Source organism: Sinocyclocheilus anshuiensis, unplaced genomic scaffold (assembly GCF_001515605.1).
Source record: "Sinocyclocheilus anshuiensis isolate Anshui unplaced genomic scaffold, SAMN03320099.WGS_v1.1 scaffold1050, whole genome shotgun sequence".
Lineage (NCBI taxonomy): Eukaryota > Metazoa > Chordata > Actinopteri > Cypriniformes > Cyprinidae > Sinocyclocheilus > Sinocyclocheilus anshuiensis.
The window spans coordinates 146,060-161,440 of record NW_015536519.1 but is presented as its reverse complement, the minus strand read 5'-3'; the positions used below and the strand labels follow the sequence as shown (position 1 = coordinate 161,440).

General features: G+C 42.1%; 1 protein-coding gene and 1 long non-coding RNA gene across 2 annotated transcripts in view; both read left to right on the top strand.

Moving 5' to 3' along the window:
• Positions 1-1,973: 1,973 nt before the first annotated feature.
• Positions 1,974-10,330, top strand: LOC107693463 (uncharacterized). The gene is made up of 8 exons (XM_016492871.1): positions 1,974-1,998; positions 2,096-2,348; positions 2,434-2,579; positions 8,898-9,177; positions 9,274-9,419; positions 9,658-9,931; positions 10,027-10,174; positions 10,325-10,330. Exons 1-8 carry the CDS (start codon positions 1,974-1,976, stop codon positions 10,328-10,330), a joined length of 1,278 nt encoding a protein of 425 aa, XP_016348357.1.
• Positions 10,331-10,407: 77 nt separating this feature from the next.
• The window catches only part of LOC107693349 (uncharacterized), a 7,189-nt gene continuing 2,215 nt past the window's right edge, over positions 10,408-15,381 (top strand). Inside the window, exon 1 of the long non-coding RNA XR_001634726.1 lies at positions 10,408-10,480. This is a non-coding gene — a long non-coding RNA (uncharacterized LOC107693349). The remainder of the gene's footprint in view (positions 10,481-15,381) is intronic.

Here is a 15,381-nt window from a genome sequence, read left to right as displayed (position 1 = left end):
ATAACAGCCAATTGGAAGGTTTTGGGAACATATCCTAATGTCATTGGTTAATTAATAATATGCAGAAGAGGATCTATGACTTAAGCAACTATTTTAGTAACTTAGATGGAATAGGGTCTATTCGTGAAACTTGTGCCATATTAAACAACGACCACCACTGGTACTGCTGGCCAGCAGGGTACCGGTGGAAACTGTGCTACTGTTAATGTTGTTCTATGCAAAACTAAAAAAAACAAAACAACTCCACCTCAGCCTGTACTGCATAAGTGTCTATGCAAATATTGAGTTGAGGACACAAAATTTGCAAAAAATAAAATAAAATGGATGTCACTAATGTTTTTGATTGCTGTTATATAATTAATTCATGCATTCTAGAACTTTTAAACTACACTAAGGTTAGAGAACACAAACAAGACTTTACATAACCTTTAAAAACAGTAAGAAATGGAGGAGCTCTGATGTCCTAATGTAAGTTCATCAATGGAAAAAGCACAATCACATTTAAGTGTCCTGCACATGTTCTACAGCTGCTTGCTTATTTGACGCTTATTTGTTTGTCTGTGTTTTTGCAGCTGACAGACAGGAGAATGTGACGGAAAGGACGAGGAATGTCATGTGATGCACATTTAAATGCATCATCCTCCATAAAACGTATATAATGCACACTCTCCATCCTAAGAGAAAGACAGATGCCTTTAAACAACCATGAAGAAGCTCTACAATGTCCTGTGGATTTTACTGGGTAAAGTACAACATTCATGTATCTGCTTTTTATTAGATTCACACTAACATAATAACAGAGTTTTCTGCAGTGTTTTTCCATTGTTCAGAAATGTTGCTCTGTTCGTGTTGAAATTTCTTGCCAAATAAACTTAATCTTGATCAGTTGCTGTTTCATACATGTATGGTTGTCTATAATTAAGGTATTTTTTTAACCATACATTTTTATCATTGTTTGCATTATATACTTGTGCTCTGTGTATTGTTACAAAACAAATAATATTTTCAAACATATTACAACTGAAAATAAGTAAAATAAATACATTTTCTATGTGAATATATGTTAAACTAATTTATTTCTGTGATCAAAGCTGAATTTTCAGCATCATTACTCCAGTCTTCAGTGTCACATGATCTTCAGAAATCATTCTAATATTCTGATTTGCTGCTCAAGAAACATTTCTGATTATTATCAATGCTGAAATCTGTTGTGCTGCATCATATTTTTGTGTAAACTGTGATGCATTATTTATTTGCAAGTTATTTGGTGAAAAGAAAGTTCAAAACAACATAATTTATTTGAAATATAAATATTTTGTAATGTTATAAATGTCCTTACTGACACTTTTGATTAATTAAATGTGCCCTTGTTGAATGAAAGCGTGAAGTTCTTAATTTACTGATCTCAAACTTGTTGATTGTAGAATGTGGATTTGTTTGTCACTTAATCTCTAGTCTTCAAAGTTGTTTTTCTTCAAACTACTTTACCAAACAAATCTTATGATAAATAGATGCTCATTTGTGTATAAAAATAGTTTGATAGTCTGTATTTGTCAAGAACACCTGATAGTGATTTACAGGAATGTGTCCTCGTCCCACTTTAGATTACAATATTTTTCTTGTTGCAGATTTTGTCATTATTATGTCTATTTTATGTTTCCATTATCATTTAGATAGTTTGTTAGCAACAATATCAAATGGAATAAAAGAAAAAAAAGAAATGCAAATATGATTGTGATTTAACAAAACCTAGTTCTACTCACAAATCTCATGTCCACAGGGTTTTTATTGATTGAGGGAATGGCAAATGGACAAGAAGGCAAGAAGCATTCATTTTATTTAAATCTTTGTTCTGTTTTGTCTGTTTGAACTGGCAAATATTAAAGTGCTTAGAAATGTAAAAGTACTTAGTAATTACATTATCTGACTTAAAAAAAAGAAAAAAATTGCACCCTTCATTTCTGACATTGCTGATGATAAGTAATAAAGATGACTTTGGTAAGATGCTTTAAAAATCCCCTTTGAGATCTAATGCTTGATAAGAATAAAACAATGGTGACTTCTTACTGGCCTTTATTCGTGAAACATTTTCCAGAGAACGCAGCACTTTGGGGTGAAACTAGTGAGTCATCAGTTTATGGATTCTGGCTACCTACTTATGCTATTGATGGATTGTTGACCACCGTGGCCCACACCAAATCAGAGACTGACCCGTGGTGGAGAGTGGACCTGCTGAAAGTATACAGAGTGAACAGAGTCACCATCACCAATAGAAATAACTTTGCTGATAGGATTAACGGGGCGGTGATTCGTATCGGAAACTTTCTTGACGTTTACAGTAACACCATGTGAGGATTTATTTGACTGTATTTAGCCTATTAATAGCACTGCAGATTAAGACAAACCAATAACAAACAATCTTTCTGTCTGTAGATGTGGTGTGATTTCTACTCTTGCGGCCAGTGCCACGGCCACTTTCTCATGCGGTGGGATGGTGGGACGTTATATGATTGTTCATCTTCCTGGAGATGGCAAAATGCTTACTCTTGCTGAAGTTGGAGTCTACGGGTATTTGGCAGGTAATTCATTATTGTATAGCACTTTTCAATATTGAATGTAATAAATATTTTTTTATTACACACGGCTCTCTGGAAGGCTTGATTCTGATTGGTCAGTCACGACAGGGTGAGTTGTTCCCACTGATCTAGAGAACTGGATTGCTCACTGCGCCACCATAATGGTATTCCCTAGTAGCTATTCCCTAGTCTTGCGTAACCAGACCTTCAGAATGACGGCAGAAGGTCTGGGAACCTTGGCCGCTTTGAATGGCCAAGGCCCACCCAAGAGGCCATATGACTGACAGGTAAAGCAACCAATCACATTTCTTTTTGTGCCGCATCATGTTTAGGGGCGAGGAAATGTCCCCACAATAACAAAAGATTAGTAAAACTCTTGGACATATTTAAAAAATTCTATGCTGCAAACTTTAAATATGCCACAATAACAGACCGGTGTGTAAAACTCTCGGACGTATTTTAAAGATTCTATGCTGCAAACTTTAAATATTTCACATACTTTTGAAAATCCAGTGTTTAGTTGATCCTGATAAGCGCTCGTCACAGTTGTAAGCACGATGGCTTTCTTCTTCCATGAAGGGGTTTGGCATCACAACATCTTTGTTTCCAGGCAGAATGTTAAAGAACGCGACACACACGTCTCCCGCAAATCCTGTATAAAGCCCTATTCGCACGGGATTAGTATTACCTGGTGACCTCCAGTCATTTGTAATAATTGCGGAGGTTGTCTTGATCTTAATCCCGTGTGAATCGGCCATGTCTGTAATTTGTAAAGTAAAAATTCCCCCCCAAATGACCTACCATATTTCGCCGAAAACCGACGTCCTGTGATAATATTAGTCCCGTGCGAATCGGCATCTCTGTGATTTGGCCAGCATTTGGCGGGTCGTATATCATTTTTTGAGGTTTTTGTTTCCTGTGTTCCTTTTTGTTTCGCCTTTTTATCCATCTTTCGCGAAGAATGGAGCTGCGTTGGAGTGTTTGATTGTATTTTGGATGCTGTTATATCGCTTACACCATACAATTTGCAGAAAGAGAAAGCTGAAAAGGTTTTGAGGTTAATGTGTTACAAATAAATCAAGCATAAAGCTTGAGATATTATTTTAACCTGGTGAAATGTAAATGACACAAGACACGAAACTATATTAGTTTATTTTTTTTTTAATTCATCTAACTGGACCATAGAACGGGACTCTCAAAGCCTTGACATCGTATCCGGGAGATAAGTCAGTAAATTCGAGTAAAATCACAGGCTTCGCTTATCCCGTGCGAATGTACCATACGAAATTTAGATGTGGGGGGGTAATTTCAAAATCACACAAGGTCCCCAGATAATACTAATCCTGTGCGAATAGGGCTTAATTCAGCCAATCCAATGATGACTTCAAAACTCCTAAAGTGTTTCCAGCTAAGTGTGCCGTATGCATCGGTCCGTGGGCGTGATGTCTGAGGCTGAGACTAGCTATTCCCATACATTATATTGAATTAATAGAATTAATGAGAAAACATCACCTAACAAGTCAGCGTTTTTATATCTTAAGTATCCCTGTACATTCATACAATGCAAATGCCCTAAGCATGTAAACGGTTATTTGTTTAATGTCAGGGATTTCCCCTAGGTATTTAAAAGTTACCTTCATTTAAATTACAGTAGCGTTCATCAGCTAAATAAAAATAAACATTGGATGCTCAATATATGTATTACAAATGACAACATGATCATTCTGAAATCTGAATAGAGATAAATGCTTTGTATACACATATACCTTAATTCACCTTGTACAGTTTTTCACTGTTTATTTGTATTATTGTTGTTGTAGTGTTTTTATTCGTACAGTAGGCTAACTGCAAATATTTCAACAATGATTTTGTTAACATCATTCATTTTGAAGCAGGTAATGATTAAAAGTTTGGTTAAAATAATAATTAATTCAACATATATACATAACAGTTTACTCAAATGGAAATGGTAATACTAAAACACCATAGAATTTGCATGATCTAAAAGTCTGAAATAGATGTTGCTCAATCAGGACATTAAAAATATACACACCATAAATTATTCAGAGAAATAATGCTGACAACATACAGTATGGTACAAAGGAAGCTTTATTTCCAAAATGGTGCAAGCTTTGAATTTCAATACAACATAGAGCAATATAGTAACAGAGGCTTGTATCGTGTTATTCATTGTATATTCGAATGAATTTCAGATACTAATACCAGATATATGTTCATGTTTAACATTTCCTGCATAACTACATACATAAAGAAATATATTTTATGTTGGCTTATTTACCTGTGTCAGCATGTGCATAGCAGACACACCCACTTTAATGATTTCAATATTTTGCTTATCCTGGCTGAAAAGACCATAAACATTGCAGATAATAACTGAAGAAAAACACACATTTAAAAAAAAAACCCCATGTGACTGACTAACAGTGCTAATTGTGGTGTTATTGAAGATAGAGAGATTGTTTAAAAAAAAAAACAGGTTGTTGAAGTAATGAAGTACGGCCTCTAATTATTGTGAATGTAGTTGTAATTGTTTAATAGTGATTGGTAAAATAAATTACACATTTCAAGTAGTTTTTTACCAATATTCTTCCCTTCCACTGTTGCTCTCAAATGTAAACTTGTTTTCGCCATAGAATAAAAATATACAAAAGATAATTGTGACTTTTTTTGCGAGTTTACATCTCACAATTTTGACATTTTTCTTCAAATTCTGAATTTGCAACTTGCAGTAAAAAAAAATAAATACAAATTTCTCAGAATTTAGAGTTTTTTTTCTCACAATTGACCGTGCGCAAAGAGCTTGATTGACAGGTGATCTGACCAATCAGAATGCGTATATTATGTGCCACCATTGCTATCTGCCATCTTGCCCAACAGCTACGGTCAGTCTCCATTGAAATCCATGTTAAAACGGGGTAAAAAAGATAGACTGAATTGAAACCTTTTCAATATATCTAAATATAAAAATGTGTGCAGGATTAAGCTGTGCTATTGTTGGCTGCCACAGTAACAGCAATAAGCTAACGGAATTCCTTTAAAGTACTTATTTTGCATACCAGAAAATCTGTCCATGTCCGGCACTGTATGCATGGCTTGAAGCGCTTAAGTTAAAATTCTGAGTGTGAAATAATAAAATAATATGTTAAAACGTGTGCTCTTATCATTCTGTGGACAAAATCCTGTGAACTTTGCCCCAATCGGGAGCTGTAACTTATATGCACATGTGCGCTCATCTGTTTTCAATACCAGAGGTGGAAAGTAACTAATTACAAATACTTTCGTTACAGTACTTGAGTACATTTTTAAATTTTTCTACTTTCTTTAGTATAATTTTTTTTTAAAAAGAAAAAAAAAAAAAAAAAAAAAAAAGACAAAAGAGGCTCTGATGGAAAAAAAGAGCGAGCCGGCATTTGACGGGCACTTGTCAAACTTCTGGGGTGGAGCACGTTTTTACGTTCATCTGGCTGATAGATCAACCATGATTTATCTGTTAATCAGATTCATTTTAAATCACTTTTTATGTGTGCGTGCTTTGGATGTGTGTGCACATGGGTGAAGAAACTACATAGGCTAGTCTATGTATGACCGGCCGATTTATACATATCCAAAACGAGACGATGTGAACATGCAGTGCATGTTTCATTCATACTCAAAGCCGGAGGGCGCTCTCGCGCAGAAAGTCCAAAACGGCCTCGTGGAAGTAATAACTTATGACGTGCAGGAAATCCCTAATATGGACAAAGGCATCCCGCTATCGCTGTATATCTTAAAAAAGGTAATTTCAGGTCATTTCCAGGTAATACATAGTATATGAATAATGCAGTGCTAATTGACATAACATTTAATAGAGTATATAAACTATTCTGCCTTATTATGTGTTTGTATAAACCAATCCTAAAATTGTCATTAGGAAAATACAGAAAAAAAATATAGAATACAAATGATTGGTTATCGTCCAGCAGTGTATTTGATTTCTTGGCCAATTAAAAGACATAAGAAAAAAAAAGCTTGTCAATTAGACAAAAGTCAAAAGTTTTTTTTTTTTTTACATTTCTGTCCCCCTCATTTCTGAAATGATGGCTATGCCCCTATGTGTGCATTATAGAAAACAGTGCACAAGTCTTCTTGTGCATGAATGGTTTAAAGACATATTAAAATACACACAAAAGAATCGATAAGAGGAATCGAAATGTAAATTTTATAACAAGTAGACGATTCCTGACCTTAAGCATCCTATTCCAGAATTAGAAAAGATTTTGGATTCCCAAGCCTAGGTATGGGTTAAAATGTTAAATAAAATGCTCTTTTTTTGTCCTACCGAAAATGTGCCTGGAGTCCACCTGTAGTTTTTATAACAAGTGTTCTTTAGCCTATTGATTTTCATTCATAGTATTCAGCTAACTATGAAATATTTTGTAATAAGATGATATCTAAGATTATTTATATATTTATTTATTTATTTTTTACCTTATTGTAATCAAAATTAGGAATTGACAAGAATATTGGAATCATTAAAATTCAAATGATGCCCAACCTTACCCATACCCCACATAATTTTTTTACTGGCACCTTTCTATTCACACTGTTTTAAACCCTTTATTTAATTTTAAACCCTCACTTACCCTTCTTTGCTTTTGCCCTTCTTAAAAACAACCACATAATTTTATGTGTGAATGTACTTTTCAAAATTAGTTATAAAACAGTTGCACCTGGCAACAGGGATAGGTATGTTTGCTTAGCATAGCGTCAATCATGAAAATTTATGAGACTAGTATCACGTTTTGCTCCAAAATCACTATATAACATCAGTCGTGTTTGAAACAGTTAGCTTCTGTGGTTCTATGTTGCTTCTTATCACAGTGAGACAGAAAATATGTTTTTATAAAAATCTTTACTGTGATACAAGCTATGTCAATTAGCATTGCATTGTAATTGTGTGTTTATTGTCTTCCACGTTTCGTCAGTCGAAGTGTCTCTATCTCCATGTTATTCAGCTGATATCTGATGCATTTTCCATATAAGGGATTTCCTGGGTCTCACTTGTGAAACAGACATCAAAGTACATGGGTCTAAGGGTTAGGGTTAACCCTGCTCCAAAATGCTCACATCGTCTCATTTTGGGTGAAAATATAAAAAATAATACTAAAGTACTTTGTAACGCAGTAACTTGAGTAGTTTTTCAGCAAACTACTTTTTTACTCTTACTTGAGTCATATTATTTTTCAGTACTTTTACTTGTACTCAAGTAAATTATTCCTTAAGTAGCAATACTTTTACTTAAGTACAATTTCTTAGTACTCTTTCCACCACTGTTCAACACAGCTAACCTTGCATCACTTCATGTCATCTTCCCACTCATTAAACTATGACATGTCCTTTACTGCAAAAAGATGGTCATTGCGACACTGTAAAGTGATGAAACTATGGCGCCATGTGGTGTTTTTTAAACCATTTTTAATAGGTTTCACACTATATTATCGGCTTGGAAAATCTGTTATTGTGACTTGAAACAGAGACCGGAAATGTAAAGCACTGTTCCAGTCGGACGAGACTTCCGCGTTCAGAAAAATGTGAATTTGATTGTGTTTTATTAACGTATACACCTACCCCAACCTTAAACAATAATGCAAAAAACAGTAATTATTGTTGTACAGTGTGACAAAAATTACGTTATATTGATGTGCGCATGCCCAGGAGCCGCAGCTGTATCACTTCTAGCCTTAACCACAAATCAGACAGGAGAGTAGATTAACTTCGGTGGACTTAAACTTGAAAAAGGGTGTGTTCTGCGGTTGAAATAAAATACGTTCTGATGTTTATTCATGTTTATTTCGTGCTTTAAGTACATATGAAAAGACGATCGGTTCCCATGTGCTGCTTGAACTGAGGCACTACAGCGATCTGTCTTGATACATAAAGAACCACAAAACGGTATTTATTGTTTGAATTTCTTTAAAAATGACTAAATTTGATAGCTGAGAGTCCTGAGACCTTGTTTCATACCAGAAGTAACCTGCACTGTCTTGTCTGTCGGTGTGTTGTCAGTTTCCTCTTTGCTCTGCAATGTATTTTTCACTGCGTGAGAACATGATGTGTATTGTGAGAGCGGCATTGTTTGTCAGAGATAGCAACAGTTACTAAGGGTGGGCGGGTCTTTGCGAACCATCAATTGTGAGTTATTGTCACCACAATTCTGACATTTTTTTATTCCGTGGAAATACGCTTCCATAGAAGTCTCATTCACGCTTGTTCAAATTATGCATAAACATGGATCACAAAAGGTTTTTATTAATTTCCCAGGAAATCGTGCAGTAGAAGGAGCCGTAATACAATCTTCGACATTTGCGGGCTGGTTTGCTGAAAAGGCCACTGATAGTAATCGCGGCTTCCAGCAGTTGAATACAGCATGCACCTCAACCCTTAATGAGTCTAACCCATGGTGGAGGCTGGATCTGCATGATGTTTACCGAGTTAGTGAAGTGGTCATCACTAACAGAAATGACAGCTATGCAGAACAAATAAACGGAGCGGAAATTCGCATCGGAATCTCTTTGGAGAACAATGGCAGCAACAATCCCATGTGAGAAACTTGAGGTTGAAAGAATGTGAGATATCAAGAACAAATGTGAAGGATTATGTGAATGTGTTCTCTAATTGTTTCTCTCTCTGTCTGTAGATGTGCTGTTATTTCTACTATTCCAGCAGGTGAGTCCTACAACTTCTCATGTAATGGGATGGTTGGACGTTACGTGATTGTTCATATTCCTGGAGATTGGGAGATTCTTAGTCTTTGCGAGGTTGAAGTCTACGGGTATTTGGCAGGTAATTCATTGTTGTAGAGCTTTGAATTTAATGCTCTACATGAATATATATTTCATGTACTCTCATGCCATGCTTAAAACATATTTTAAAGAGACACAAAATCATAATTTATGCATTTTTGTTTGGTCAAAGTAATTGATTTCTCACTTCAAGTCACTGTTCACTAATAATCTTTGCCTCTGCTACAAGCTTTGAGCATTAAGATGCATTGTGACATTTTTGTTCATACATTTTCTAGAAAATCTGGCAGTAGCTGGTGCTGCTACACAGTCATCAACATCTGAGAACTGGTTTGCTGAAAAAGCCATTGATCGAGGTCTCCAGCAGTTGTATACGGGATGCTCCTCAACTCTCAGTCAGACTAACCCATGGTGGAGGCTGGATCTACATCATATTTACCGAGTTAACAGAGTGGTCATCACTAACAGAAACGACTGCTGTGCAGAACGAATAAACGGAATGGAGATTCGCATCGGAAACCCTTTGGAGAACAACAGCAACAACAATCCCATGTGAGGAAATTGAGATTGAAAGAGCACGAGACATCGACCACAAATGTGAAGGATATGAGAGTATTTTTACATCTCTCATGTGTTTCTGTCTGTAGATGTGCTGTTATTCCTGCTATTCCAGCAGGTGAGTCCTACAGCTACTCATGCGGTGGGATGGAGGGACGTTACATGAATCTAATCATTCCTGGAGACATGAAGATACTCACTCTGTGTGAGGTGAAAGTCTATGGAGAAGGTAAACCGGTAATACTGTTATCAGATATCAGAATATCGGATAGTAATAATGTCTTCACATGCATCATCATATATTTTTTTTGTCAGTGGATATGTTTTAATAAATGCAAACTGTAGTAAATCGTGTATAGGATCTAAAACATATTTTCAATATTTCAGTGTTAAATTAAGAAGATGTTTTATGTATATACATATACATATGAATATCCATGTATTTGTTTAGGTCCCTGTTTTAAAAAATCATTTGTAAAAATGCAGTTTAAGTCCAACAATGATTTGACTGTCTCTACAATGAGAGAAAACGTACTGAAACAGGTGAGAGAAAAAAACAACTTCAACCCTCATTATTACTGTCAAATACCAGTAGTTTTTTTTCTGCTTTTGGAGATTTACATGGATAACTAGTGCTACAGTTCTTTGTATGTATCATTGTAGCTTTATTTCAACATTGGTTTAATTAATTTTATCCATTTATATATTGTCAGTAATCAGTATATAGAAACGTCTCGGTTACGTATGTAACCCTCATTCCCTGAAGGAGGGAACGGAGACGTCACGTTGTGACCGACGAATTGGGATCTCGCTTTGAGAGACCAATCTACTTTGAGTGTAAACTAAACGAGCCAATGCACATTGGCATGTGATGATTGCATCCAGCTGCCGCTGATTACAGCGTGAGCATAAAAAGGCAGCAAATGCAACGCATACCAGGTTTTTGCTTCGGAGCTGAGCCGGTGACCCGGCCGCTCAGTGGTGGTACAGCAGCCGTGGCGACGGGACGTGACGTCTCCATTCCCTCCTTCAGGGAACAAGGGTTACATACGTAACAGAGACGTTCCCTTTCAGTCGGTCACTACGAGTCACATCGTGACCGATGAATTGGGATCCCTACCAAAGCGCCATGGATGCTGCCCCTTTCAGTGTCCTTTGCGAGCCTCCTGCACCCCCTTTTGGTGTAGGCCGGGGCTCGCAACAAGAAGACCAGTCACTGTTGCTGTAGCACTACCCACTCAGTGAGATTGGATAACACTGGGAAATCATACCCGTACCACTTGGAACAGGAAGGTTGCGGAAGCCCCATCCTTCCCGAAGGAGGTTTCGGAAGCACTTACACATATGACATCCGTTTAGGTGCATATGGAAGATTAGAGGTGATTGTAACCCTCATGGAAATGGCAGAAGTCTGCCGGGGAAACACGGGCTCTGAGGCTATACCGTGGACTTTACACATATGGGAACCACTTAGGCCTCTACATATGGAACCCAGCCCTCTACCGGTTCTCACGGATTAAACGAGTGAGGGCCTGGTGCCGGACGTTCCGCCACGTCTGGCTACCGAGGGGGTGGAGGAGCTCGACAGGGCCTACAATACGGACACTCTGGAGCAGTTTTAGCACGCTGACACTAACCGGGGCCTCTTAGTGCCTCTACCCGTTTGAGGTGAGAACACAGGAGGATACTGGCTTCACATGAAGGCTATAGAATCTAGCGAACTTGTTGGGGGTCGCCCAGCCCACAGCTCTACAAATATCTGTCAGCGACTGCCGGCCTCCGTAATAGACAAAGAGCTGGTCTGAGGTCCTAAAGCTTTGTGTCCGGTCTACGTAGTATCTCAAGGCTCGGATGGGACAGAGCAAAGCTAGGGCTGTGTCTGCCTCCTCCAGGGGCAGCGCTTGCAGGCTCACCACCTGATCCCTGAAGGGAGTAGTGGGAACCTTGGGCACATAGCCGGGCCGGAGCCTCAGGATTACGTGGGAGTCAGCTGGCCCAAACTCTAGACACGAATCGTCGACCGAAAATGCGTGCAGGTCCCCTACCCTCTTGATGGAGGCCAATGCAAGCAGGAGCAGAGTTTTCATTGAAAGAAACTTTAGCTCGACTGACTGCAAAGGCTCGAATGGGCCCTGCTGTAGTGTTTTAAGCACCAGAGACAGGTCCCAAGAGGGTATAGAGGAGGACTGGGGAGGATTTAACCTTCTGGCCCCCCTAAGGAACCTGATGACCAGATCATGCTTCCCTACCGACTTCCCTTACATGGGGTCATGGTTAGCAGCAATCGCTGCGACATAGACTTTAAGGGTGGAGGGAGACAGCCTTCGCTCCAACCCTAGCTGCAAAATGGAAAGCACGACCCTGATTGGGCATCTCCGGGGGTCTTCTCGGTGAGAAGAACACCACTCGATGAACAGGTTCCACTTCAAAGTGTAAGCGTGTCTCGTAGACGGTGCTCTCGCTGAAGTGATGGTGTTATCTACCTCTTGGGGTAGGTCACCTAGAACCTCCGCGTCCTGTCAGGTTTCTGGAGAGGCAAACAGGTCTACCTGACTGGCTCCAAAACGTCTCCAAATCAGATGGACCATCTGGGGATGGAGTCTCCATTCTCCCTGGAGCGTAGCTCGTGACAGCTCATCGGTCATACGGTTGAGCAGACCCGGAATGTGAATGTCACGAAGTGACCTCAGAACCTTCCGACTCCAAAGTTGCGACATGTGACGGGAGCGTAGACCACCTTGTCAGTTGATGTACACAATTCAAGCAGTTCAGCACCGACCGCGCACGTTCCTCTGTGAGGCGTGCTGTCTGTTCGACCGAATCCAAGTCCATACCGAGAAAAGAGATCCTCTGCGTCGGGGAGAGTCTGCTCTTTTCCCAGTTGACCCGAAGACCCAACTGGCTGAGATGCTGAAGCACCAGATCCCTGTGCTCGCACAACTGAACCCGAGACTGTGCTAGTGTAAGCCAATCGTTGAGATAGTTGAGGATGCGAACACCCTGCTCTCTGTGGGGAACAAGAGCCCCCTCCGTGAAGACACGGGGAGACAGGGACAGCCCGAAGGGCAGAACCTTGTACTGGTATGCACATCCCTCGAACGCAAACCGCAGAAATGGTCTGTGGCGCTGAAGGATCGACACATGAAAGTACGCGTCCTTCAGGTCGATCGCTGCAAACCAATCTCGGGGACGGATGCACCCGAAGATGCGTTTCTGCGTGAACATCTTGAACGGTAACCGGTGCAGGGCCCGGTTCAAGACACGCAGGTCCAAGATTGGCCGTAACCCACCGCCTTTCTTGGGTACAATGAAGTAGGGGCTGTAAAACCCCGTATTCATATTGGCTGGAGGGACCGGCTCTATCGCATCCTTTGCCAATAGGACTGCGATCTCCGCACGTAAGACAGGAGCATCGGCCGCCTTCACTGTCGTGAAGCGGATGCCACTGAACTTGGGTGGACGCCGGGCGAACTGAATCGCATAGCTGAGGCTGATGGTCCGCAGAAGCCAGCGAGACGGGCTGGGTAACGCTAGCCAGGCACCCAAATACCGTGCAAGCGGGACCAATGGAACCACCGGCGTACCAGTAGTGGGGCAGCGAGGTGGAACGCAGGGACCCAACTCGGACGGCTTGTGAGCGGACCGAAGAGGGGTCTGAGTGTGCCGTGCAGCACTTACCTGGTTCCACAGTTTGGCAGAGGGTGCGTGAGTAGGGCCTTTGTTGACGCTCTCGAACAATCCGCTGCTGACTGCTGGCGAGAGAGGAGGATGAGTGCGGTCCAGAGTTGAACCGTCCGCGATCCTCCGTGCCCTCTTGGGACCCAGAGATAGTGAAAACTGCTCTTTTGTCGAGAATTTGGGTACCGTCGACCGTGAGGCCGACGGCAGGGAAAAACAAAACAAAAGATTCTCCACCTAGCCCTCCCCGGGTGAGGGAGTGATGCGTTCACCATCTCCCGAAGAGCAGATTCCTCCATATCTGGGTCGCCCGTCTCAGGGCTGCTTGCTCTTCCGCTTGCCGCCAGGTTTGGCGGGGGCCTGGACGGGCTGGGCGGCTTGCCTACGCCCGGCTCCACGGCGATGCTTGGGTGGAGGCTGCTGCGGATGCTGTGCGGGAGCGGGGGCGGACGCGGACGCAGGGGGCTGCCCTCGGCGACGAGCAGGCTGGGGCGCTGCGGCCGGCAGGCGGGTGGAGGCAGCAGCTGCCCGCCGGGGCAAGATGTGTCAAGTCGCCTCAGTCTGCTTCTGTGCAGGCACAGCCAGAGATGGCGCTCCTGGACCACAAGCGTGGACATCGCACGACCCAGAGAACCCGCGATGACCTTCGTCGGGAATTGAGGAACCGAACCTTGTCGGTGTCCCTCATGTCCGCCAGACACGGCCAGAGATGGCGCTCCTGGACCACAAGCGTGGACATCGCACGACCCAGAGAACCCGCGATGACCTTCGTCGCTCGGAGCGCGAGGTCAGTGGCGGTTCAGAGCTCTGTCAGAACTTCCAGATCGTGACCACCCTCGTGCAGGTCCTTCAGTGCCTTGGCCTGGTGCACCTGCAGTAACGCCATAGCATGTAAGGCATAGGCAGCTTCCCCGCAAGCCGTATAAGACCAGACAAATGTCTACAGGCCCGGGAAGGGAGCAACGGGTCTCCCCACCAGGAGGAGGCGGTCTTTGGACACAACTGCATCGCTAGCGACCGCTCCACCGGGTGGATCACCGAATACCCCCTCGCTGCACCACCATCGAGGGTGGTGAGGGAGGGAGAGCTAGAAGGCCGGTTTCTGGCAGTAAAAGGTGCCATCCACAACCTGGTAAGCTCCTCATGCACTTCCGGGAAGAAAGGCACCAGGGCGAGGCGCTGAGAACCAGTGCGAGCCACCCCGAGAAACCAATCATCTAACCTCGAGGGCTCGGGACGCGATGGAGAATTCCACTTGAGCCCTACCCTTTCAGCGGCCCGGGAAAGCATAGCCGACATCTCTGGATCCGGTTCAGGCATTGCCACCGTCCCGGAGGGCGGCAGGGCAGCCGAATCTTCCTCTCCAGAGAGCGCTCCCTCCGATGCAGCGATCGACATCCCGTCATCGGGAGGAGCCCCGAGGGATACCGCTGGTACGCTCTTTGAAGAGGGCCCAGCACGTTCCTTCGGCGGCTCGGCTGGCTGCGAAGCGCTGGAGGAGTGGTGGGATCCTGAGGGTTGGTTCCCTGAGGGGTTTGCCACCACTGTAACCCTCAGACCGCCCGCGCTACTGCTGGAAGTAGTCCTTGCCTTGCTACCGTCAGAACGAGCACTAAATCGCGGCAGAGGCAACGGAACACCGCCCCCCTGGAGGTAGCGAAGCCTGGTCCGCAGCTCCGAGATGGTCATCTTCCCGCAATGGGAACATGACTCATCCACGAACGCCACCTCAGTGTGCTTCATGCCCAGACACGTGAGGCAGCGAT